Below are 23,926 nucleotides of genomic sequence, written 5' to 3' on the forward strand. Positions count from 1 at the left end.
AATTTTTCCAATTATTGTTTGACAATTCTCTTCATCAATATGCAAGAGAAAATACAAAACGCAATATTCTGAATTATAAGGACGATTATGAGGAAAACCGCCATATATAAAAAAAAAGAATGCATTGAATTTAATTTTTAAAATGTGCGAAAAAGGAGTAATCTATTTTGCTGTAACGATTTTATCAAATTATTGCTTACTTTTATTTAATTTACAGATGTACTAATGTAAATTTAAGGCGCGATATTGGTTATTTACTACATTAATGTGCATCTCTATTGGATTAAAATATCAGAAGCGAGAAATTTAAGTTGTATAAACTTCCGTTTTACATTATATTTCAAAATAAATTAATTGTTTCATATATTTCATATATTCTCATCCCGCTTAAATCCTGGATTATCATACTGAAATTGATGGGAACTCGATTGTCCTGGTTGTTCCGGAAATGTCTGATCGTTCGAAGATCTCAAATTATCAGCATTATCATAAATTTCATACGATTTCCGAGTCTGTGTCCTTCTTTTTTCCGCTAAAATTGTTGATCGCCTCCGCTCGAAGGCATTAAATGCACTTTTCGGCATTTGTGAGGACATACGTTGTGATAAACCTGTAAAATAGACAATACTCGAAAAATGTGAAAAAAAAAAAACATACGTAAAAGTATAGCAAATGTGATGATTGATGCCATCGCATCTGATCTATAAGAGTGTATAATGTGTATAATATCGTTGATTTTGTGCTAAAATTCTAAATGATTTCAAATATAAAATGCCACTATATACTGTCGATCGAAAAATAATTAATGTAATTCCCGTAATGTCGCAAATGATTCCATAAATATATCCGAAAACTATTCTTATATGAATTGCATTAAATATTAGTTGCGTTACTTTTCATTGATTTTGATCGAAATAGTATGTTCCGATTAACAGCAAGTCACTATCGCTTGGAATAATTAATGAATAATTCGTAATTATATGAGTACTTTTATTTAGTTAATTTTCATGTACGTATTATACGTCATACATGCACTGTCCAAATGTATCACCTTTGTATTTAAGATGTAATGTACAAATGTATAATTGCAGAGTTAATACATATATAGAATAATAAAAAAAATTTTAAACTAATTTAAATACTTATTGTTAGTAATAAAACCAACGTCAATTATTTAACTGAAATAATAAATTTTATAATTTTTTATTACCCTTATCGAAATGGAAAGCAATAAAGTTATTAAATATTTATAATATATAACAAAAACTAAACAACATATTTTGCTATAACATTCAGATTATACTCCAAGATTCACTGTCAATGTTGCAAATCTATAATGTACATAATGTAAATTAGATTTTTAGTTTTAAATGTGAAACGCAGCCTCATTATGTATACATTTTTCAACTTTATTTTTTTGAAAATTTATCATCGCTTTTATCTATTATAGCTATCTTCAGTTATTTCATCACATTTATTTTAACTTTAAAGACAATTACATTTCTGCTACACCATCCTTTTCGAAAACATAAGCAGAAAACAATAATTTAATTAACAATAACCCATCAATCAGCATACCATATTTAAAAAATATTTTTTAAATATTTATTTAATGTAAAATAGTTGTAAAAACATTGAATAAACATTTAAAAAATGTTTATTAAATATGGTATGCTAATTGGGAATTTAATATTATGCAACATTATTGCTTTATAAAAACTCGATTTAATATATAGTCGAATTTTCGTATTTTTAACTCCACATTTTTCCTTTATTCTTCTTATTTCTTTTCTTGTGTACTGTCCCAATTTCATTTTATTTTTAATATTTAAACACGTAAACACTGATACATGAAGCACAAAAGTTTCAAAAAACAACAGTTAAGAGCAGTTATACCTGAATTTGGATCACGAAGCTTTCGTCGAAACAACTTTTCAAAGTTTCCCAATATCTTCAATGATCTCTTTGATGATCTCTTCGAATTTCCCGGTAATTCGTGCACATCTCGCTTGTAAACAGAAGTTACGGTACTTCGTCTGAGTTCAAATATCACGTCGTCCTCTGCCATACGTTGAAGTATCTGTGCTATTTTATCAGCGTGTTTTTCGAAAACACTGTCTTTTGAAGAAGTCGTCTGATAATAAGAAGAAACGTGATAAAAAGAAACCATATGAGAATTGTAAAAAAAAATTCAATTAAGAATTTCTTGATCTCATCCTCCTTAAAATATAAACTTGTATTTGTGTATTTAAAAAAATTTTTAATAAACTTAACGAGAGAAAATCAGAAAGTTGTAATTTATCTTTCACTACTACATTTTTTATGAAGGAAATATAGTAAAAAAAGAGAGAGAGTATTTCATGAATTTTTTCTTTTTTAATATTACCTTAGTACAAAAAGGAAGTTTCGTATTAGCAAGTACATGAGAAAACGTATCGAATCGATGAAATAACATGGCGCAGAACTGGATACCTAATATACTGACAAATGCGACGATAAATAGGCATCCTATTGGTTCAAGTCTTAAATATTCTTTTGTTAAATGTACCTATACAAAATTGATGTAACTTTAATTCAAATAATTAATTATGTAATTTTAATTATTTATATAAGGGTGCAGTTTTAATGGTTATATAATAATTTAATTAGCAAATCATTAAATTTAAGCAACACTTTAATAAGCAAGTTGAATTGTTTGAATTGTACCATTATTAAATATAATAATTGTATAATAATATGTGAAATATTTTGCTAACGAAATATTTAATAAGATTATTAATATTATTATATTTTATTATATGTTTACCTCATTTTTTTCTGAATAATATGTAATATTATACTTCATTCCAAGTGGCCATTGCAAATGCAGTCTATCTTTGTTTAACTGCATAAGGAACACAATTAGTACAAACAAAGCATTCAGCATGAAGAATTTTGATAAATACGCATCACGACTGTTAATCAGTTCTTGAGTTATTTTGTTCTAAAAAGAATATAAAAATTGAGAAGAGAGCAGAGTAAAAAAAATATTTAAATATCTTGATAACAATAAAATTATCATCTCACTATTATTTTAGAACATATATATATGTATGGAGGAATTGGATATATAGTTATTCTTCAATGTTCAACATCATAAAATAAAAAAGTGTGTGTGTGTGTGTGTGTGTGTGTGTGTGTGTGTGTGTGTGTGTGTGTGTGTGTGTGTGTGTGTGTGTGTGTGTGTGTGTGTGTGTGTGTGTGTGTGTGTGTGCGTGTGTACATATTAAAAATATGGTTATGCACATATACATTAGAAGTACATAACAATAAATTTTAGTTTAATTACTTTTCTTAATTTTTTGTACGAGTAGGATAAAGATAAACCTAACTCACTTGACTCTCTTCATCACTTTCAATAGGTTGCAAATATTTTCCAATCAGATCTTTCCAAAATTCCTCTTCATCATTTGACAAAAAATCCACCACACCTCTTCGCAGTCTTTCGTCTTGAAGCCAGTAAGGGCTAATGAGAAAACTAGATCGATCCTGACTCGAAGTTGCTGACTCTTGCGTCAGAATGTCACTTTCGTCATCGTCGACGTCCTTATAGAGTACATTTCCTTGATCACTTTTATCAGTCATATGTTGTAACTCGATTCCTTCATGTATTTCCTCTTTTCGTGTCTCATCCATTGGAAAATATGGTCTTGAAAATATATTAACATTAGAAGATTGTGTAACATCTGCTTCTGTGTTTACTGTATGTAATCTGTAATCATTAATAATTATTATGTATCTGTATTGCAGAATATAAATTTTAGGAATAAAAAAGATAAATAATTATGTGTATATCTTAAATCTGCCGTGATAAATTAATAAACAAAAGCAAATGTTACAATGAAAGAAAATATTGATAAATATTGAATGTGTAATAATGATTCTCGATGAGTGAATTTCATAATAATTGTAAATAATAAGTCTATCAAACCTGTCCAGTAAGTTCAGACGTTTGTTTATCTGTTGTATAGACTCGTTAATTTCATTTAATCGCTTTTCTTCATAACTAATTCCTGAATGAACACAGCAGACACATTTGAATAAATTTCCCAAGGAAAATTCTAATGTACCTTTATCATTTTTGTCTTGCTTATTCCTTTGTCGTATCATAAATCTGGATATAGTACTGATTTCTGCAGATCTCTGCTCATCTTGAGGAATCTTTTATCGTTATAATTATAATATGATCATTTTCAAAAGTTTCTCTGTACACGCACAAATATACGCGCGCGCGTACAGAGAAAGATAAAAATATGTTAAAGAAATAATCTGTTATCCATTAATATAATAAGTTTTCTATTAATGTACAGTTTCTATAATGAATTAAATTAAAATTAACAGACAGCACACTTACGACATTCAGTTTTTTCGAATCACGCGTGCCCCATGTAACATTATGTACGTTGAAAACAGAGAAGATAATTAACAACATGTACATGGATGGTACAGTAATGTAATAAATAACACCACACAATAAACAAGTTGCTTCTTGAGGATGTAACAGACCAGCTATTGTCATTTGGCACGCGACAATGAAGAAGAGAAGACTGCTGGGCGCGAGCCATCCATCTTCGGCGATTTGTAACATAATTCCTACCAGAACGACTATCATCACTAGACCATATATAGCGCTGATAATCTCGGCTACTAATAACTGTAAATCGACACCAGTGAAATATTATAAATAAATGTATGTGTGTGATAATGTTGCTTAGTTCAATATAATCATCTATTAGTTTATAGTATAGAGTTGTAGAAAGAACTCTTTCTACATATACTCATTTTGTAAATTTATGTAATAATAATTTCAGCTGCATTTTCTCGCCCTAATACAGCAAGCGATCTCATATCCATTCATGGAAAAGATAAGCAAATTAAGAAAATTCAAATCTAAAGACCGTCAATGTAAGAATATAACTAATACGAATAATACGAAGTATACAGTCTAGCTTGAATCTTAGTTCCTTATATATAATTTCGCATGAATTTATATACTAATATGTAGTCTCTCTAAACTGCGCGCTGAACAAAATTGTCGTTCTTAAAACGCAACTCTAATAAACGAAATTATATATAAGAGACTAAGATCCAAGCTAGACTGTTATAGGCTTCGTATTCGTATTACAAATTAAGAATATTTTGTGAAACTACTTATAATTTCATTTTATATTTTATAATCCACATTTACCAACCATATAAAATAAAATTAATTCTTCCCTCCTCTCTCTCTCTCTCTCCAAATTCCTCGAAATTTCTATCGCTTTCTTAAAGATACTATTCGAGTTCTATACCTGCATGCGTTCCTTGCAAATAAAACAAACTCCGACAAACACACCAATTGGAATTAGATTGTACCAGAAACTGGTCCAATTGTCGATATGAAACGCGGCGACAAACGCGCCAACCAGCATCAAAAATATTGTACCTGGTCCTAGGATTGTACTCCCTACAATAATACTTCATAATTTAATAGATTATTAAACTATTATATTATTAGATACATACCCATTAGAATCCACTGGTAAGCAATATATAGCCATGAGATATCGTTATTCATCTTTCTCGTCTCCTTAGCAGTCATCAACAAATCGAAAATATTTGCGACAGTGGAGGGAATCCATCTTCGTCGTTGTATGTAAAAATCTTTAAAGTGTTCTGGTGCGTGTGTATAAGCATCGCTTGCTGCCGAATATTCGACCTTATAAAAACGAGAATTAATTCTACAACTATATACGCTATAACGTTTTTATACCGCGGATTACACATATGTAGTTCTGTTAAATTCAGTTAAATATTTTTATAATACATATAATAATGATGTATATATACTAAAATAATATGTGTTATAATACATATAATAATATATATAATAATGATAGTAAAAATACAGAAAATGACTAAAAATTGAAAAAAGTATGATTATAAAACCACAATTCTAATCTGTTTAAATTATAAAATAATACAAATGTTAAAAAAAATTCAAACAAAAGTTCCAAAGAATATTAATAAATGCTTAAGATTATTTACTGTGTTTTAATCTTTCATGCGAATGCTTCTTTTAAATATAGTATCCAATTCAATTTTGTTATTTCACATTTGTTCAAAAAAAGATTCTACGGAATATATAATAAAATAAATAGATATTATAGCGTAAATTCTAAATACGACAGTGATTATCTACCAAACTACTATAAACTGTCGAGTTACTCTGATTCAATACAATTCTTCCAAAAATTAAACGTTTTGTGCTAAGTATGTTATACATACACCTAATACACACACATTGAATTTCACTTTTACTTAATGTTAAACTAGATATGCTAATGTTATATATTTTTTTATTGAGAAATGTGAGATTTTTTGAAAAACATAATTGTGGCTTTAGGTCACAATTTAAATTTATGAAAGGGATTTCTGTACTTTTGATATACTATATAGCAAATTGCTATAAGTATAATATATTCCGGATATATCATGGTAATCTATAAACGGCTTAAAATGATAACTCTTACCCGGGAACCCACTTGGAGAAGCAACGTACATAGCCATCGATCCTCACCTTGGTCATACTGAATATAATGCCTGGCTTCGGTAGACTTGGTAGCATATTTTGCCATCACGTTGGGCTGCTTTAATGCTTTCGTTCGAAAGAGTGAAAAACATCCAGGACTGCATAGAACACAACCGATCGTATGTTCTGTAGATTTTTGCAACCAATGACCAATAGCATACTCGAATTTTTGGAACCAAACCATTGGACCTATACTAACGAATAGTAAAACGCTTAAAAGTCTAAAATAAAGTAATCTCTTTTCTCTGTACAAGAATTCTGTATATTAGAAAATTAAAAATTTCAAACTGTTTGTTTAATTATAATGTACAAATAAAACTTTTCTCCGTCTATTTCTTTGTCTGTCAATTGTGTGTGTTATAAAAAATTAATACCTTTATTTTTCAGATTCCAATCACGATTCACAATAACTATAACATCATACACATTCTCTCTATATTTAGAATAAATACTTAACAAATTTGTTATACAACCCGCATACTGTACCTGATCCGACTGGATGTATTCGACCACACGCGGCACCAAGATCTTTATCTTTTTTCATTAAATCCACTAGAACTTTAACAGCGGCCGGTCGAAAGTCAATATCTCCATCCAATGTAAGAATGTACGTATTCTCCGCAATAGTCTCTTTTCGATCTGTATCGATTGATAGTCCCATTAGACGATAGCCGAGAAGATAATACATATACATGACCTTAAAAAATTAAAGTATTTCTCAGGGTTTTTTCCATCCACAAAAAAAGTTTATAAATATAAATTTCTCTCTAATAATTTCGTATTTAATACGACATGTTTACAATGCATTTATATATTTATTAATTTTCAAATATTATATATATTATATTTGTATATTTATATGCGTACACATTTTATTTATTTTTTTTTTAGAAAAAAACTTAATATATAAATGATTATTTCTCATACTTGACTCCACCGTTTTCTGTGTCTAATCTTGTTTTTATCCTTCAGATGAACTATCAAGTTAGTTTTTCCTGGTAACGTCCACACAAGACAACCTCCATAAGGCGTTGGATATTTAGTAGGCGGTGAAAAACGCATGCATAAGTTCTCCACATTTCTTTGAACTGTCTCCACCAGCGTAATTACATATTGATTGACTTGTGTCTCATTTTCATCGTGATTGCACGAACCAACGCAGCCATGCATACAACAAAATGCATCGTCGAAGAAAATGTGTGCTATATCAGAAGCGTACAATAAATTTTTATTCAACAAACGTATTTCATAATTTTTTTGGCTTGTTTATATTCATTAAATTTTTCGAAAATATATAAATTCAGTTTTTAATTTCCTAATGGGATTATCTATACATATTTATACATATATGCATAAATATCTATAACTAAACAAGACCAATATTTAAAAGATGTTAGGGACTTAGATAGAGAAATTTTCAAATAGAGAAAACTAAATTACACATCAAAATAATTAAATTTTAATGTCGATTTAAAGTATATGTATGTACTATATCCATTATAATTTTTTAAAAAGTAAATTTTGTCAATTACTCGTGTATGTTTCGATGAAAAGAAAAATTTATGATTTTTAATTTATTAATTATATATAGTTTTCATTCTCTAATCTTTTACTTGTCTGTGTATGATGACTTACTTTCCAATTCATAATAGTCCTCGATTTGAACTTTGTAATATTTTTGCGTCGCACTTATTGCACATTGATCTTTATCTAATCGTAAAATACTACCCACTAAATGATTCATCTCGCTTTTTTCTTCGTGCCACATTGTAGCACACGCGTAAATTCTCGTAACTCGATCTTGACACTTATTCACTGCTGTATCAGCACCAATCGAATCATCTTGATTAAAATCTTGTTCGATCCTTTCAGCATCTAAGCTAATATCGATAACTTCGAGTTTCAAGTCGCTATTCTGAAATTAATCATAATAATAAATATAATTATGATAATAAATCAACAAGATAAGTGTTTAACTCTTTACTGGAAGTTGAGCATCTTTAGTTTCCCCTTCTTGTTCGATATTTTCATTCTGCATCCTTCTATTTAAAGCTAAACACTGATCAATCATGAGCGAATCATAGGTGATTGTAGAAAAAATCCTTTCCGCTAATGCTAGTCTTTCGTTTTCAGTGGTCCACAAGTGCATCGTGATCCATATCTGTGACATGAGCCATATAAGCCAGAACCAAATGTACCAACTAGAAAGAAATTCATTCCAATTTCCAAAGAGGGAATCCTCAAAGAAAAGATAGTCCGGGGTAACGTCACGAAAAGCACAGATGTCTTTTTTTCGAGCAATGCACAATGTCACGATCAATAATACTGCTCCTAGACTAACTAGATTTGTTGGAAATGCGAAACCAAATTGGTGCATATGGGTTCTGTAAGCAAATTTGCCTGAAAATGTTAACAGAATGAAATTCGAAATCAAAAGCGCTCTTGTCTTGAATTTACATGAAAAAAATGCACACATCAAGAGTTAAAATATTCAAATTAAGTATTCCTGATAAGCCAAAATAGAGTAATTAGTCAGCAAAATTTTAAGTTTTGAATCTTCTCTCATGATGCAAATGTTTAGAAAACATTACAAAAAAAAACTGGTAAAACGAACAAAAACATATAATAGACTGCGTCATTTCAATATTATTCAAAAATATCTTTTAAATATCGCTTACAATTAATTATCTTTGGATTTGCAGAGCTTTTCTTATTTTTATAAGATGAACTTTAATGTAACATTTATAATGTGTAAGTATATATGATATATTATATATATATGTGTGTTCGACTGTTTTAACTTACAAGCTTGATACATCGTCATGGTGCAAACAGCTTGAATTGCAAAGACATAAAGAGGTGTAGGGACAGTGAATTGCGGTGAGAAGAAACTTTTAGCATCTATTCCTTCGCGTATGTTAATAACGACGAAAGCACCTGTGATAAAAATGAATATCCTCCAAATTGAGACATATCCTTGTACGATATGTTGACCTGGTTGAAGATCTTCTTTTGCACGGGATAAGAATTGCATCAAACCTATTTTGATTGAAAAATAATTTGTTTTTTCGATATTTCGATATTACTGTATCGCGGTATTTTATATTCAACCTAATTGTGTTGTATAATAATTTCGATTAGTTTATGGTAATGCGGATCAAATTAGTTTTCAGTAAAAACACTCATCATAAATTTAACTATTTTAGAATACATTTATCGAGATTATATAAGATAGAACTCTCTCTCCCTCCCCCTTCTTTTTTCTTTTTTTTTTACGTAAGGCAACACATGGAATTATATAATATATACGTATATGGATGTGTGATCGGTACGTACCAACGTTGCTGTGAGACGATACAAAGTTACTCCACCAACGACTTGAGCACAACGCAAGAGCAACAGGAGTAACCCACATTAACGTCTCGTCGACATTGTGCTTAATAGTAAGAATCAAAGGCCACAACATTCCGCTAATTTGGGCAATTAATGCCAGTACATCAAAAATTTTTAGTAATCTTAATTTAATTGATGTATTGCAACTCTCTTTATTTCGCGAAAGTAGATCTATTAAGTATTAATAATTTTTGTATTTAATGTGTTCATATGTCAAATAAAACTTTTTTAGAATCATGATAGAAATGAAAATTTCTTTATAGTTTTTATAATAGAGTATCAATGACCAGCGTAGTAACGGTAAAAGTTAAAGCAAAATGTTTCAAAATTGAAAAATGACGAAAAACGATTGTTATTGAAGCTTGTGTTAATTAAAGACCTTATAATTTTTAGAACACGGTGCATGAATTATATGTACTTACTCAGCAATCCTGGTACGAAACATAGGCAACAGAAAATCGCGGCACCTTGTACTGCACCGATTTCCGGTAGCACGAGGAAAGTTAACAACATTAAACCCAGCGTGTGAAGCGTTTCTATCAAGATCATGAGTAAAAGATTCCATTTCTTTGGCATCCTTAGTTTTCTTTTGAATAGATGGTGCCATAAGGTGTTTAACACCCCGATGCATTCCGGTATAAGATATATGAAAATCAAACACCACGTCCATTTTATATGGCTATCTTGTGTATATTTGGTAAAAAGCTCTTCTGATTCTAAGGAATATCCAAAAGTTTTAGAGAATGAAAAATAAATATATTTGATAAAAGAAAGACCTTACTTCTTTTTTTTCTTCTCATAAAGTACGAGTACATGTAACGTAATTAATGGCAAAACATGATTTTTGATTTTAGTAACATGATTACTAATATGATAATGTGATAAATAAACGATAAGATAATCTTCAAAATGGTATGCCTCGATATTATATTACAAATTTTTGTCAATCATCTTTTCTATTAATTTCAACTTGATTCTTCAGCGCAGGATTCTTTTCACTATTTACTATCATCTGTTACTATTCAATTCTTTCATTTACACAAATATCAATTCTCATATATTTCTCTTCAGAATTATTTTTATGTAATTTAACTTTTTAATTTGATTGTGAGATTTAATATTTTAATAAAACTTTAAAACAATCGCTTGAAATCTTGTATTATAACATTTCGTCGGTGCGTTCGGGAAGTCGCTACTTGATGTGGAGTTGCGCTATTATTTGTGCCATTCTATATTTTTATTCGTTTATTAGAAAACAAGGATAGAATGATACAAATAGCATTAACAGCGTCTCTCCAAACGCACCTCGTATGTGTGTGCAATCACATCACCAACCATTAAAAAAATTTCATAACCTTTACAAGTCCAAATTTAAAAAATTATATACTTTTGGGTAGAATAGGAATGCAAATATTTGTGATTTTTTCATTTGTCTTGTTATATAATTTTCAATTTACACGCTCTCTCTAAATTAAAATTTTACCTTCATTACAATCGGGCAATGATTGATTTTTTCGTAGTTGCGCAGTGGCCAATAGAACAAATACTTTAGATATGATACCACTGCATAAAACGATAGTAAATAACGATCCATAAATGAATATCTTTAGAATCGAAACGATGATTTCGAAAACTCTGTTGTTTTGCATAGATCCACTTTCTGGTGAAGGATAACATTCAAACACGTCCCATAATGGAACGTCCTGCAAACTGGAAAGCACGAGATTTTAACACAGTATTTTCAGCAGTATTTCTTTACTATTATCTCATCTTTTACATTTGTTTCCTTATTTCATTTTAGACCTTCCAATACTTTTTACTTTCCTTTTTACATCGTTTTATAGTCTATTCCTTCCTCTTTTCCTTGACATACATTTGTTTATGTTGCAAAAGTGAAAAAAAACCAAGATAACATTCATTTATCGTTTCACAAATCTTTAATTCACTCTTTTATATATAGCTCATAAAATTAATATCTAATCTAATAAATAATTTCAAAGAAAATGCTATGTGTGCATGCATGCACGCACACATACACACACTGCCTTTCTCTTAAAATATAACTTTAGAAAAATGTAAAAATAAAACTAATGCGTTTAAAACGTATTAAAAAATAAAAAATAAAAACTCGCAAAATAATTTGTAAGGTAAATAAAAATTTTAATTTTTTTATATGAATCACAGAGTATTGTAATTTTTTTGCTGAGCGCACTCTCTCTCTCTCTCTCTCTCTCATGTTTATTTATTCAAAATTCATTCTGGAATCTGGATTCATTATAATTAATTCTGTGTCATATATTTTTAGAAATGTTTCAAACGATACGGGAAGCTATACCTCTCGTCTTCAGTTTCCTCGCATTCAGAGCTGCTGCAGTCATAATAATAATCAAAGATACTAATCCTTGGTTCGTTTTCTCGGTTTATTGGTAACATACTTGCAAATTTCGTGACAACTTACGATCGCGACAACCGCCGAAATTAATATGTTGAACGGTACAATTTTTAGATAAGTCATCGATTGACAAAGTATTATCATCGATGTCATGATAAGACTAGATAAGATTTATAATTGGAACCAATTCGGAAAGTGGAGTACCTATAGGCATCCGGATACACTTGCCATTTAAATATACAGTGGTTATATCGTATAATAGCGACCAACTAAGTTGTTTAAACTTCGGTATAAATTTTCAGGAATAAGAGTGTATGATATTTATAAATATTCATGCGAAAGAATGTTCTAAATCTGTATATATTTTTTTTTACTTATTTAGTTCCATAGGCAACATACATAAATTCATATTTTGACAATTTATTAATGTTATTATTACCATTAACGTTAATTTCTAAGAAGAACAAAACTTTTATCATATTATATTACAGACAACAAAAAAATAACACTTGTGCATGATATAATATATATGCTGGAAACCAAGTAGTAAGAAAATAGTATATATCTCTAATTTTTAATATATATCTGATAATATATACTTTATCTTTGAAGCTCTCGCACTCATCATGTGTATGTGTTTAATTTACGATACCAATAACACCGCAAGCAAGACGAGCACCAGCATTGCCAGTTGTTTTTGACAACTCATGACCACCTTTGCCCAAATCGTCTGGATCAGCATGAATCTAAAATATGAGGAAGAGTAAACTTTGAACACATAACAAATAGATACAAAAAGAAAACTAAAATAAGTAAGTAATTCTTTAATTATTTAAAAAAAAATTTTTTTATGCATTAAGAACTCTAGGTATTCACAAAATGAAGCTATTAAACCATTCAGAACTATTTGATTTTTAATAAGAAGTTAGCACCCCATTTTTTTAAAACTGTTAAATGGTTATTAAGCGGAACTCTTGTTATAAACTATAGGGAACTCTTCGTGTCGTCAAAAGGAAGTGGGAACTAATCAGAACTTTAGAGTACTATAGTTGAGATGCTAACTCCACATATCCACAGATATCTCTGATAAAATTAACATTTACTTTTAACACACTAATGTACTTAGCTATAATATACGTGTACTAAAAAATATACCTATATTTAAAATACACTAAATATGTACATCTGTTGTAACAAATTTTAAAAAATGAACAAGTTATATTTAAAGCCATTAATAACGTTAAAGAGTAAGAAGCTCATTAAAATAATTCGTGGATTAAAATCTGATAAAATATAAGTTAAACAAGACTTATAAAATTATAAATCTAATATATACCACAAGAGTTCGTCCAATAACACTGTGTGCTCCACTAAGCTGAATCATAGAGTCGGTGATATTAACTTTTGCTACACCATCAGTATCAGCTTCCACATTTCCTAAATCTCCAACATGGCGCATACTGTCGTTTGGACCACCATGTTCTTTTTTTAGTGGATTGAAATGAGCGCCCGCACTTGTGCAACCTGTAAAAACAAAAAAGATAAAAACATTACTTAATATGTTTCTCCTTAAAAATATAAAAAAATAGTTTTAATTTACACTATGTTCCTTTTAGTGTCCTTCACTTATACACTCATTCACACAAGAAATTAAAATTTTTTCTATTCAAAGAAAGACAAGAGCATTTTAATATGTATAAATTGTTAAAACAGAATGTATCAAAATTTCCCTTTGCATTACAATAATTACAATAAATAATTATATATTATTGAAATTAAATTATGCCTATCCAGATGAAACAAGCTACATGACAGCTGTCAAATTGATATAAATATAACTTTATTCTATTTCGAATTATAAAAACAGTTTTTAGTTTATTTTGCGAGTATACTCTAACAAATGCAAACATTGTGTTTTATTGAAAAATATTTTTATTTTTATATACATTTTTTTGCAAGAATTTTTAGTATATATAATATTTTCTCACTTCTGATATCATTTATCTAAACATCTCTCTATGGTTGTTTAAAAGATAAAAACTTATAACTAAAAAAATATGAACAAATACTAAGACATCATATACATATGTCCACTGTTCACTCTGAGCCTTATTCGTGGCAAACAAATAGATATCCATATCACATATATTCTTTTTTAATTAGCTTGTTATCAACTTTACAGAAGTCACAAATAAGACAAGTTCGATAAAAATGATTTAAAACTTTTTATAAACTCTGGGAAATTTTATCACAATTTTAAATAACAAATTTGTGTTAAAAAAAAAATTACAAACTCAAAGACAAACAAATTTTACAATATTTTAAATTACATAATGTATGTGTCTGTGTGTCATGCCACATAAATAATACAAAAATTTGGCCAGTTTCAAATGACTAACTAGCAAATATGTTGCAAAATTAAGAAAAATTACAAATTTAAAGATTTATAAATTATATTTCAAATTAATTTTAAACGTAATGTCTCAGATATGCCATATAAATAACATCTGAGTATTCTTATCAAATCTCATTCAAATGTACCATTGGTGTTATCGCCAAATTCATGAACATGAAAACCATGTTGCCCTGGCTGCAAACCAGTAATCTGTCCACACACCCTGACCGTATTTGAATTTTCCTATAATGCAAATCAAACTTTTAGTATACTAAGAATGAAAAATGTTAATAAAATTTTCGCAGTAAATCAAAATACGTTCATTAATTGTCACAAAATGAAATTATTTATCTCGAAGAAATTGTTCCGATAAATTAGAGAACTATTAATAAAAATTATCGCAGAATTATTCAGGTATTCACAATTGTAAAATGTAGGATGTATTAGGATGAACAAAAAAAATACTAGCGTATCACTAGATAACAAAATTTTATCTTTTAAGTTTGCGATTTAATTAGATATCTTATGAAAAAAATATAGTAGGATTCAGCTAAAACTTTCCACGAAATTACCACGCGGTGAAGAGATGAAGGGAGATTAGAAGAGAATTTACCTTTTGTTCAAAATGTATGGTCCCTTTAATGGGCTGCTCTCCCTGAAGGACACAGACTGCCCTAATAAACTTAATCGACATTATGTCACGAATGTATTCCAATCTATTTAAGCTTGCCCGAATGAATTATTGACAACGTCGACCAACGTTGACGATGAACTGCACAATAACTCACGATTTACACGAGAATTAAATAATCAAACTGCTGAATCACGTCGGCTGATACGCAAAACTCGGCGAATTTAAAATAATAACATGGCCGACAAATTCGTCCGATCCTCATGCATGGGTGTGTTCTACAAATTAAGTTTGTTCTTTTTCGATGCACTTTCTGTACTGGTGCAGCGAAAGAAGAACAAATCTCTTGACTTCTGTTTCTGTCAGCTCCAATCCACAAGTATCTTTATCCTTGTTCAACAATCAGTAAACAACAAGGATAAAATAATGGTTGTGGGACTGCAACTTGCAACTAAGCTCATGATTTGTCTCGCTGATTGGATTATACTTTTAAATCTAAAGGAATAGTCCTATCTTAGCGAAGAATCATAAAACAGTTGTTAGTCCGGATTTACAATAGATGATTTAAGCCTTAAGCCGTAAGAAATTGGCCAGTTACAGTCGAATACGACGAAAATAATCGACTGTAATTCGTCCATTTCTTATGGCATAGGGCTTAAAAATTTATTGTAGATCTGGACTTAAGCTGTAAGAAATTAACTAATTACAGTCGAATTCGAAGAGAATAATCGACTATGATTCGTCATTGAGCCATTTCTTATGGCTCAAAACTTAAAACTTTATTGTAGATCCGGGATCCGGAGTAATTCGTCCATTTCTTTATGGCATAAAAATCTATTGTAGATCCGGGATAATTAACGATAAAGATAATGACACAAATAGCGCTAATAGCATCTCCTCGAATCCATATGGAAAGCACCCTGTATCACACCGTGTCATCTTGTGTCGCTTGTTGGAAGGCACCCAGGGATTTAATAACTTTTCCGAAGTTACAAATCGAGCCTTAACGGTCAAAAGTACGTACATTATCTTTTTTCATAATTTATCTTGCTTAATATTTGTACTAACATTTACATTATTCCACATATGTGACTGAACAACAAACGAAAAAATATATATCTGTATAGTGTATTTTTAATTAAGTCGAATGTCGAGAGTAAGAATGTCAGGCTGTCAATAATTTAGGTTATTCATATTTTCGCTTATCTCGTACATTATTATTATAGTATAGTATAATTTTATAATCGTTATTTTATATTACATTAATATATACATCACATTAATGATAATCAACAATGATTATTTTAACATCTTATATATATATATATATATATATATATATATATATATATTTATATTTTTACACTACATACACTTAAATTATTTCAGTATGCTACTGTTTTTGCTATTAACATATAATTAAGGATGTAATTAAAAAATGTGTATTTAGATGATATGTGTTAGTAATATGTACATATATATTTTTCTAAATAAAAATTCATACATGAGAGATAGAAACTTCATTATTGAACATATGCACATGTTTGCGCAAGCATTATTGCAAGTATTATAATACCGATAGAATGATGTAATCATTGTAATTCATGTGTCATCCTTTGCAGATGGGTGTAGATGAACCAGTGGAATGTCCTCCGATAGGGTATGCATTCAATCTTATTATTGGGTCATGATTTAACAGGACATGTCCTGATTAATTTTTTTAAATAGATCAAATGTCCTCTGGGAAAGATGGAAATGTCCATTATGAAAAATTAGTCTCTCCAAAAAGTGACTTCTTAAAATGTATATTGTTTATATTTCCCTATTTTTATAAAAAAAAAATTATCAATTTTGTAAATATCCTTATTTTTCATGTCAGTCATACGGTAACCCTAATTATTATTACTAGCTAATGTTTATTCTACAATGAGTTGGTAATCAGCAGTCCTAAGTCTTATCAGTAAAGTTAACCAATAGCCAACTTGTACGACTACTTCACTGATTAAGATTAAGACTTCTGACTATAGACTCATTGTAGAATCAGCTTTATGTCTACTTTTATTAAACTAGATTAAATAAAATATTAGTTAAACTTACTTTTTATCTTTTTCTAGTTTTTAAAACTAAAAAGAGGTGAAGAGTTAGTTGAACCAAAATTAAAATCAAACATTGGTAAAAACAATTTATTATACAACTGATTTATTTGTATAATTGATAAATATCTTTTTTTAATTTTATTATTAAGTATTTACAAATTGAAACAAATTTCAAATCAAATATTATATACATCCATTAAAATGTAGAATGTTTTTGTATTTAACGTCAACTGATACTTATTGAAACAATTAATATTAATTGATCATGTTTACTGTAATTATATCACGTATACTTTATTTTATGATTTAATTCATTCAATCGGTTACTTACCACTGATGATCAGTACTTCCAATATCAAAAGAATTACGTTTTTTTTTTATAAAGAGATGAGATGTCTAAAAAAGCATTTAAAAAGCAGCAGAAGGAGATACAAAAAGCAGCAAAAAAGGCAGAAAGAAAAACTCAATCTGTAAGTTATTCTATAATAAATGTTTATTTGAAAAAAATTAAGTTTATTTTTACCAATTAAACAAATGTAATTTGAAAGTTATATATAAAATCAAATCAAAGTGTTTATATGTAATAGATTTAATCTAAAAAATCGATGAAATAAATTTTACGGTTGATACCAGCATTCTCAGCAAGAATCTACAAATGAATCTGAAGATGTGTCTTTGGAAAAGTATGGACAGATGAGTATGATTCAGAGTAAAGAGAAATTTGAGGATAGAAAATTTACGACGATCAAGAATCTGGATAAAAAACTGGAGAATCAGATGGTTTGGCTCAGGGGTCGTTTACACACTAGTCGTGCAAAAGGTGCATAATGTTATTTCATTGCTAATATTATAATTATTTGTGTAAATAAATTTTAATCTTGTGTCTCTTTCTCTTTTATCTTATAGGCAAACAATGCTTTATCGTGTTAAGACAACAATCGTACACTGTTCAAGGATTAGCTGCTGTAAATGAAGAAATCAGTAAACAAATGATAAAATTTATATCCAAGTAAAATCTTCAAGATCTGCATAAAATCAGTCAGAATTAAAATAAAGTTACATATTAACATTCTATTTCATTTAGCATCACAAAAGAGTCCATAATCGATGTCATGGCCAAAGTGATGCCTGTGCCCTCGAAAATCGAATCGTGTTCGCAAAAAGATGTTGAAGTTCATTTGAAAAAAATATTTGTGGTAAGTGCCGCAAAGCCACAACTTCCTTTGCAAATAGAAGATGCCGCAAGACCTATTGGCGAGGTGGACGAGACGACATTGAATGTGCGAGTAAATCAGGATACAAGACTGGATAATAGAATTCTGGATCTACGTACTCCGGCTAATCAAGCAATTTTCAAGGTGGAAGCTGGTGTTTGTAAGCTCTTTAGGGATATTCTGACAAGAAAGGTTAGCATAATGGACATTCAGTACGACCACCGTTCACTGAGCGCTCAGTGAGAGGTCGTACTAAATGCACACAGTGATCTGACATTTTCAGTTAAATGCATCCTTTTATTTCATTTATTCTTTTTAGGGTTTTGTTGAGATTCACACTCCTAAAATAATTTCTGCAGCCAGTGAGGGTGGAGCGAATGTATTTACAGTGTCTTATTTTAAAGGCAATGCTTACTTAGCTCAATCACCGCAATTGTATAAACAAATGGCAATTGCCGCAGATTTTGATAAAGTTTTCACTGTTGGAGCAGGTATATCGCAATAGAATATTCCAATAGAAATATATTTTTTTTAACATTATCTATTTATTTAACTTATCTATTTTTTAAACATTACCTATTTACATTACCTAGAATATGCAAGATTTTTGAGCCATTGGCAGATATGACTAATGCCTTGACTCGAAATACATAATGGCAAACAAATTTTGTTCTAAAAGTGTGAATATTATATTATAGGAAGGAGGAGAAAGTTGTCTGGAAAAATCCAATAGAAAAAAATGTAGAATATTGTTTAGGAAGGCGACTTTGTGTGTCTTCCAACAAGTGACACAGTACAAACAATGATCATCATTTTTGTTCAACATTGGTGAACAACAAGGATGTACTGATACACTGTGTCACCCTGTATCATCTGTGTCATTTATTGGAAAGCACCTTTTATTTTTCCTCTATACTTTATACTCTTAACAGTACCAAACAATTCCTGTATTCTTTTTAAATTTTATTCCAATGTCATATGCATAGAATGTCATTTGGATTATATACAATAAACGTTTTCTTCTATACATTATAAGACGTTAGTAATGACTAAAAGCAAAGTTGAGAGTAGAGAGAAAAAGAATTTTTTTCTTATTCTCTCCCTCCTCCTTCCTTAAAAATTAAAAGAAAATATTCTTCAAATATAACAAAATATGGTAGTATTCGGAACATATTTATAATGATCTTAGCATGCATTTAGTATATAGTTTACGCTACTTTTGTACTATAAAATTTCGAAATAAAATCGCGTTCTAAATATACATGTCGATTTCTTTAACAATACTTGCTGAGAATATTGTGATTAGTTTTCAGAGCGGAAGATTCCAATACGCACAGACATTTGACAGAATTTGTGGGCCTTGATCTGGAGATGGCCTTCAAGTATCATTATCACGAAGTGATGGATACCATTGGGCAGATGTTCACCGAACTATTTAAAGAATTACGTGATAAGTTAGTTGTATAATATATTTATTTTTTTTTATACTCGATTTATACCTATGAGTTTTTGCGTAATTTATAATATTAATTTATCTCGTGTGTGTTCAATAGTTATGCAGATGATATAGCAGCAGTTAGTCAACAGTATCCAGTAGAGCCTTTCAAGTTTCTCGAACCAGCCTTGAAATTAGAGTATCCACAGGCGATTGAATTATTGGCAGAAGCGGGTGTAACTCTTGGAGAAGAGGACGATTTGTCGACACCGGATGAAAAACTCCTGGGAAAACTCGTTAAGAACAAAGTAAGACACTAGACAATGTCAAGATAAGCACGAATTACAACACAAAGATAAAATTATAGAGACAAAGATACAAAATTACAAGTATTAGGATTTTTAGGTCCGATTGCAACAATTTTAAATGATACTTAAAATTCTTTTTCTTCTCTGTCTCTTTCAGCTTGAGTGAGTGAGTGAGTGTTTTAATCCTCCCTTGTATAAAAGTACTTGTAACATTGGTACAATCGGCCCTAAAAAATAGAATTGAAATTTATTTTTAATTCCTCAATGAAACGATTGATTTAGAGTTACTTTGCAATTATATGTACCTTAAGCTCCTTATTGCAAATGTTACAAATATTTTTTTTTTAGTATGATACAGACTTTTACATTTTGGATAAGTATCCTCTTGCTGTAAGACCATTCTATACCATGCCGGATCCAAATAACCCTGTAAAGTATTCTTATATTGTATATTTTCTTGTATTGCATATTTACTTTCCTTAATATAATAACTGTCGATCATTTTAGAAAGTATCCAATTCATATGACATGTTTATGCGAGGTGAGGAAATCATATCTGGCGCACAACGTATTCATGATCCGGATTTTCTTACCGAACGCGCTAAACATCATGGAATTGGTGAGGGAAATGTTTTAAAATCGAAATTTTGTGTAAACTTTTCCATGTTTAATTAATTTACATTTTTTGTTTTTGCTATTGTTTACCTTTGTGCATTAAGAAAATTTAGTTATTTATTATCTATGGCGATGGTGTGGCACATTTTCCGTGGGTATTTTTTTATGCTTTAATTACAAATTATACAATTAATAACAAAATTATTTGTTTCAGATATTGAGCAAATCAAATCGTACATTGACTCCTTTAGATATGGCTGTCCACCACATGCCGGTGGTGGCATAGGCATGGAGCGCGTAGTGATGCTGTATCTCGGCTTGGACAATATTCGTAAAGTGTCTATGTTTCCACGCGATCCAAAACGGCTCACTCCTTGAGAGGCTTAATTTCAAATGTAGTTGTATATGGAGAGGACTCGTATAAAGTCTTTTACTTTGAATATATACATTAAAGCGTTTTTTCCTTTCTTTTCTACTGTAAGAAATTAAAAAAAAACAGAAATTATTAGCATCAGGGCTACACAGTTACAGGCTTGGTGGCAGAACGGAAGTCTATCAATATGAAGATGACCAGATTTCGGCTCGAATCTCGGAGCATCCCGATATTTTTCTCGTGTTTCTTACACTACTACCATGATGGAATTCCACCATGACTAATACATTCAATAGATATATTAAGTTAATCTATATCTTTAGTGATTGAGTGGGAAACACAGATGTCTATATAGACATCTGTGGAGGGAAATGCTCTGTTGTCGCTCAGTACATTTGAATCACAATCATTTTCGATAATTTATTTCTAAAATTCTAAAAAAGAACATTTGAAGAAATTCTGGAATGTCCCGAAATATTTATGGAATGTAAAAAGTAATATTCAAATATCAGTTTGAAAAATTCCATTCATGTATAACGTTACATCTTTCAAGTGTCATGCACATGTGTTCTGTGCACGCATGGCGCACACACGCATTCATCTTATCGACGTGTCACAAAAATAAACGTGGTACGTAGTTTCCGCAGCTCGAAAATGGACGTTGGTGCCGCTAGTATAAAGGGGGGGGGAGAAGAGGGTTAGATGGGGTTAGAAAAGACCGAGATGATCGCTCTCCAGGTTTCTTTGCACATATTTATGTATTAATTTTTGAATGTGATCTGACCGTATTGATCTCTTATCTGTGAAGGCGCGAGCTATTAAGTAAAAAAGAAGAAATAAATGGAACATCAAATAACGAGGCAAAGAAGTTAAGATAAATATTGCGAATATAAGTTTTTCGCATCACACACATGGATTTACTCGTGATATCCACTCTGATTTGTATTTTAGATAATATTGTACCGTTTCTGATTAGATTTGTGAGTATTCTAGAAAAATCTACACTTGTATTTTTTAATATTTAAATTTTTTTTTAAATTTCATTGGAACTTGTTGTCAAAGACAATCGTAAACATGCGATCACTTTTTATTTTATTTATGAGTCTTTCGAATATTTATGTTTAAATTATTCATAAATAATATTTAAAAATATTTAAATTATATTGAATTGTGTTTATAGCTTAATTCTATTATTAAATACAGATTTTATCACACGTACTCGCGGAAAAGAGATATGACATTGAATTGAGAAAGGAATTAAATAATTTGAAAGAAAATATAGCAGGATTCTCCATGGTGGATGAATTTGCTAAACATGCTAAACTCCAACGTCGGTACAATCATGTTGAAAGTATTCTGAAAGAAAACAGTGAGTTTTTTCTCTATATTTTTTTTAATGAAAACTTGTGACAGATATATCACTCTAAGAGAGCATTTATTTTATTAATGTTGGATTGAGGAAATTATTTTTTGGACAGAAATAAGATCAATATATTTGATATAAGATTGTTTTTTATTATTACCTGTTATAGTCACACAATTTTGTACATATCTGAATTTGTACAATCTTCCTTTTTTTTAATAGTGAATCAACGATTAAATCAGAAAGTAAAACTGCAGATGTTGCTAATTTATGGTTTTCGTGCACTTAACGTACGTATATCGCTTGTATAAACAAGTCTCTCAATTTTTAACTACAATCATATATTCATATTAGATTAATGATTTACAAGCACACACACACACACACACACACACACATACATCACACGCCCGTGCACACAAATTTTTTTTTGTAACGTTAGGATGAATTTACTTTTGTATACTACCACATGAACTAATTATTATTATAAAAGAATAGTTTATGATGCATATCACTGTTTTATTGATTAAGTAATAATACAAGAAAGAATTAAAATATTTTGCATATTTTATATATACATATATATATATACACACAATACATTACAAGGAGGGAAATTAATGTTTCTTTTCTTCTAAATGAAATATGCTAATCGTATGCAAGAGCTCACTGAGTGCTTAGTGAGTCGTACTAAATGCACCCAGTATGATTATAGCGAAGAATCAGGAATCTTAATCCTTATCCTTTTTGCAATTTCAAGCTTTATATTGCTTTCAGGGTACATTAATATTGTGGTTATCGTATATGTATAAACACGAGCCAGTTATTATTCTCTCAGAGGATGTGCTATGGCCAATCCAGAATTTTTTGAGTTGGCCATGTCAGCATGAGAATGCTATTTCTCTATTAGCATGGCTCGTAATCACCCGAGTAGGAGTATCAGCATGTAAAAAACTTTGTATGTGATCTAATAAGTTGCCATGTAAATAATAAAAATCTGTACCTTAAATTATATTGAATATATATCTATATATCGATAGTTAAAGAGAATAGTTAAAGAATACTTTGTATTACTTTAAAGGAACTCTATCTGAAATCGAA

The 23,926-nt window shown here is 29.7% G+C and overlaps 4 protein-coding genes across 4 annotated transcripts; 2 read left to right on the forward strand and 2 right to left on the reverse strand.

Annotated features, from left to right (window-relative positions):
* Positions 1–243: 243 nt before the first annotated feature.
* LOC108772292 (uncharacterized) lies at positions 244–12,652 on the reverse strand. The gene is made up of 19 exons (XM_018537799.1): positions 12,339–12,652; positions 11,496–11,566; positions 10,426–10,779; positions 9,947–10,174; positions 9,416–9,649; positions 8,595–9,010; positions 8,246–8,525; positions 7,538–7,812; positions 7,097–7,307; positions 6,552–6,799; positions 5,545–5,737; positions 5,331–5,485; positions 4,394–4,693; positions 3,971–4,200; positions 3,376–3,751; positions 2,807–2,983; positions 2,387–2,548; positions 1,897–2,134; positions 244–610 (listed from the first exon to the last, which is right to left on the reverse strand). The coding sequence occupies exons 1-19, from the start codon at positions 12,434–12,436 to the stop codon at positions 369–371; spliced, it is 4,488 nt and encodes a 1,495-aa protein (XP_018393301.1). The 5' UTR covers positions 12,437–12,652; the 3' UTR covers positions 244–368.
* A 281-nt stretch (positions 12,653–12,933) lies between these two features.
* On the reverse strand, positions 12,934–15,675 carry Sod1 (superoxide dismutase 1). Its single transcript, XM_018537803.1, has 4 exons — positions 15,404–15,675; positions 14,937–15,033; positions 13,732–13,919; positions 12,934–13,141 (listed from the first exon to the last, which is right to left on the reverse strand). Exons 1-4 carry the CDS (start codon positions 15,482–15,484, stop codon positions 13,034–13,036), a joined length of 474 nt encoding a protein of 157 aa, XP_018393305.1. The 5' UTR covers positions 15,485–15,675; the 3' UTR covers positions 12,934–13,033.
* Positions 15,676–16,337: 662 nt separating this feature from the next.
* On the forward strand, positions 16,338–21,511 carry AspRS (aspartyl-tRNA synthetase). The gene is made up of 12 exons (XM_018537755.1): positions 16,338–16,437; positions 17,044–17,081; positions 17,903–17,987; positions 18,151–18,337; positions 18,424–18,526; positions 18,602–18,923; positions 19,051–19,222; positions 20,038–20,185; positions 20,285–20,474; positions 20,823–20,903; positions 20,982–21,093; positions 21,304–21,511. Exons 2-12 carry the CDS (start codon positions 17,044–17,046, stop codon positions 21,465–21,467), a joined length of 1,602 nt encoding a protein of 533 aa, XP_018393257.1. The 5' UTR covers positions 16,338–16,437; the 3' UTR covers positions 21,468–21,511.
* Positions 21,512–22,170: 659 nt separating this feature from the next.
* Positions 22,171–23,856, forward strand: LOC108772300 (tail-anchored protein insertion receptor WRB). The gene is made up of 4 exons (XM_018537811.1): positions 22,171–22,442; positions 22,666–22,831; positions 23,048–23,115; positions 23,603–23,856. Exons 1-4 carry the CDS (start codon positions 22,374–22,376, stop codon positions 23,789–23,791), a joined length of 492 nt encoding a protein of 163 aa, XP_018393313.1. The 5' UTR covers positions 22,171–22,373; the 3' UTR covers positions 23,792–23,856.
* The last annotated feature ends 70 nt before the right edge of the window (positions 23,857–23,926 follow it).

Source organism: Cyphomyrmex costatus, unplaced genomic scaffold, assembly GCF_001594065.2.
Source record: "Cyphomyrmex costatus isolate MS0001 unplaced genomic scaffold, Ccosl1.0 scaffold182, whole genome shotgun sequence".
NCBI classification, from domain to species: domain Eukaryota; kingdom Metazoa; phylum Arthropoda; class Insecta; order Hymenoptera; family Formicidae; genus Cyphomyrmex; species Cyphomyrmex costatus.

Bases quoted from the DNA above. Each gene is read 5' to 3' on its own strand.
- AspRS (XM_018537755.1), top strand. From the start codon at position 17,044: ATGGGTGTAGATGAACCAGTGGAATGTCCTCCGATAGG. The intron at 18,527-18,601 runs GTAAAATCTTCA...TATTTCATTTAG, and splicing joins ATGATAAAATTTATATCCAA to CATCACAAAAGAGTCCATAA. The intron at 20,186-20,284 runs GTTAGTTGTATA...TGTGTTCAATAG, and splicing joins TTTAAAGAATTACGTGATAA to TTATGCAGATGATATAGCAG.
- Sod1 (XM_018537803.1), bottom strand. From the start codon at position 15,484: ATGTCGATTAAGTTTATTAGGGCAGTCTGTGTCCTTCAGGGAGAGCAG. The intron at 15,034-15,403 runs GTAAATTCTCTT...TTTGCATTATAG, and splicing joins CCATACATTTTGAACAAAAG to GAAAATTCAAATACGGTCAG. The intron at 13,142-13,731 runs GTATATATTAGA...CTCATATTTTAG, and splicing joins TTATTGGACGAACTCTTGTG to ATTCATGCTGATCCAGACGA.
- LOC108772292 (XM_018537799.1), bottom strand. From the start codon at position 12,436: ATGTTACCAATAAACCGAGAAAACGAACCAAGGATTAGTATCTTTGAT. The intron at 10,780-11,495 runs GTAATGAAGGTA...AAAAGAAGTAAG, and splicing joins AAATCAATCATTGCCCGATT to GTCTTTCTTTTATCAAATAT. The intron at 2,549-2,806 runs GTAAACATATAA...AATTTTGTATAG, and splicing joins ATTATTCAGAAAAAAATGAG to GTACATTTAACAAAAGAATA.
- LOC108772300 (XM_018537811.1), top strand. From the start codon at position 22,374: ATGGATTTACTCGTGATATCCACTCTGATTTGTATTTTAGATAATATT. The intron at 22,443-22,665 runs GTGAGTATTCTA...TATTAAATACAG, and splicing joins TACCGTTTCTGATTAGATTT to ATTTTATCACACGTACTCGC. The intron at 22,832-23,047 runs GTGAGTTTTTTC...TTTTTTTAATAG, and splicing joins AAGTATTCTGAAAGAAAACA to TGAATCAACGATTAAATCAG.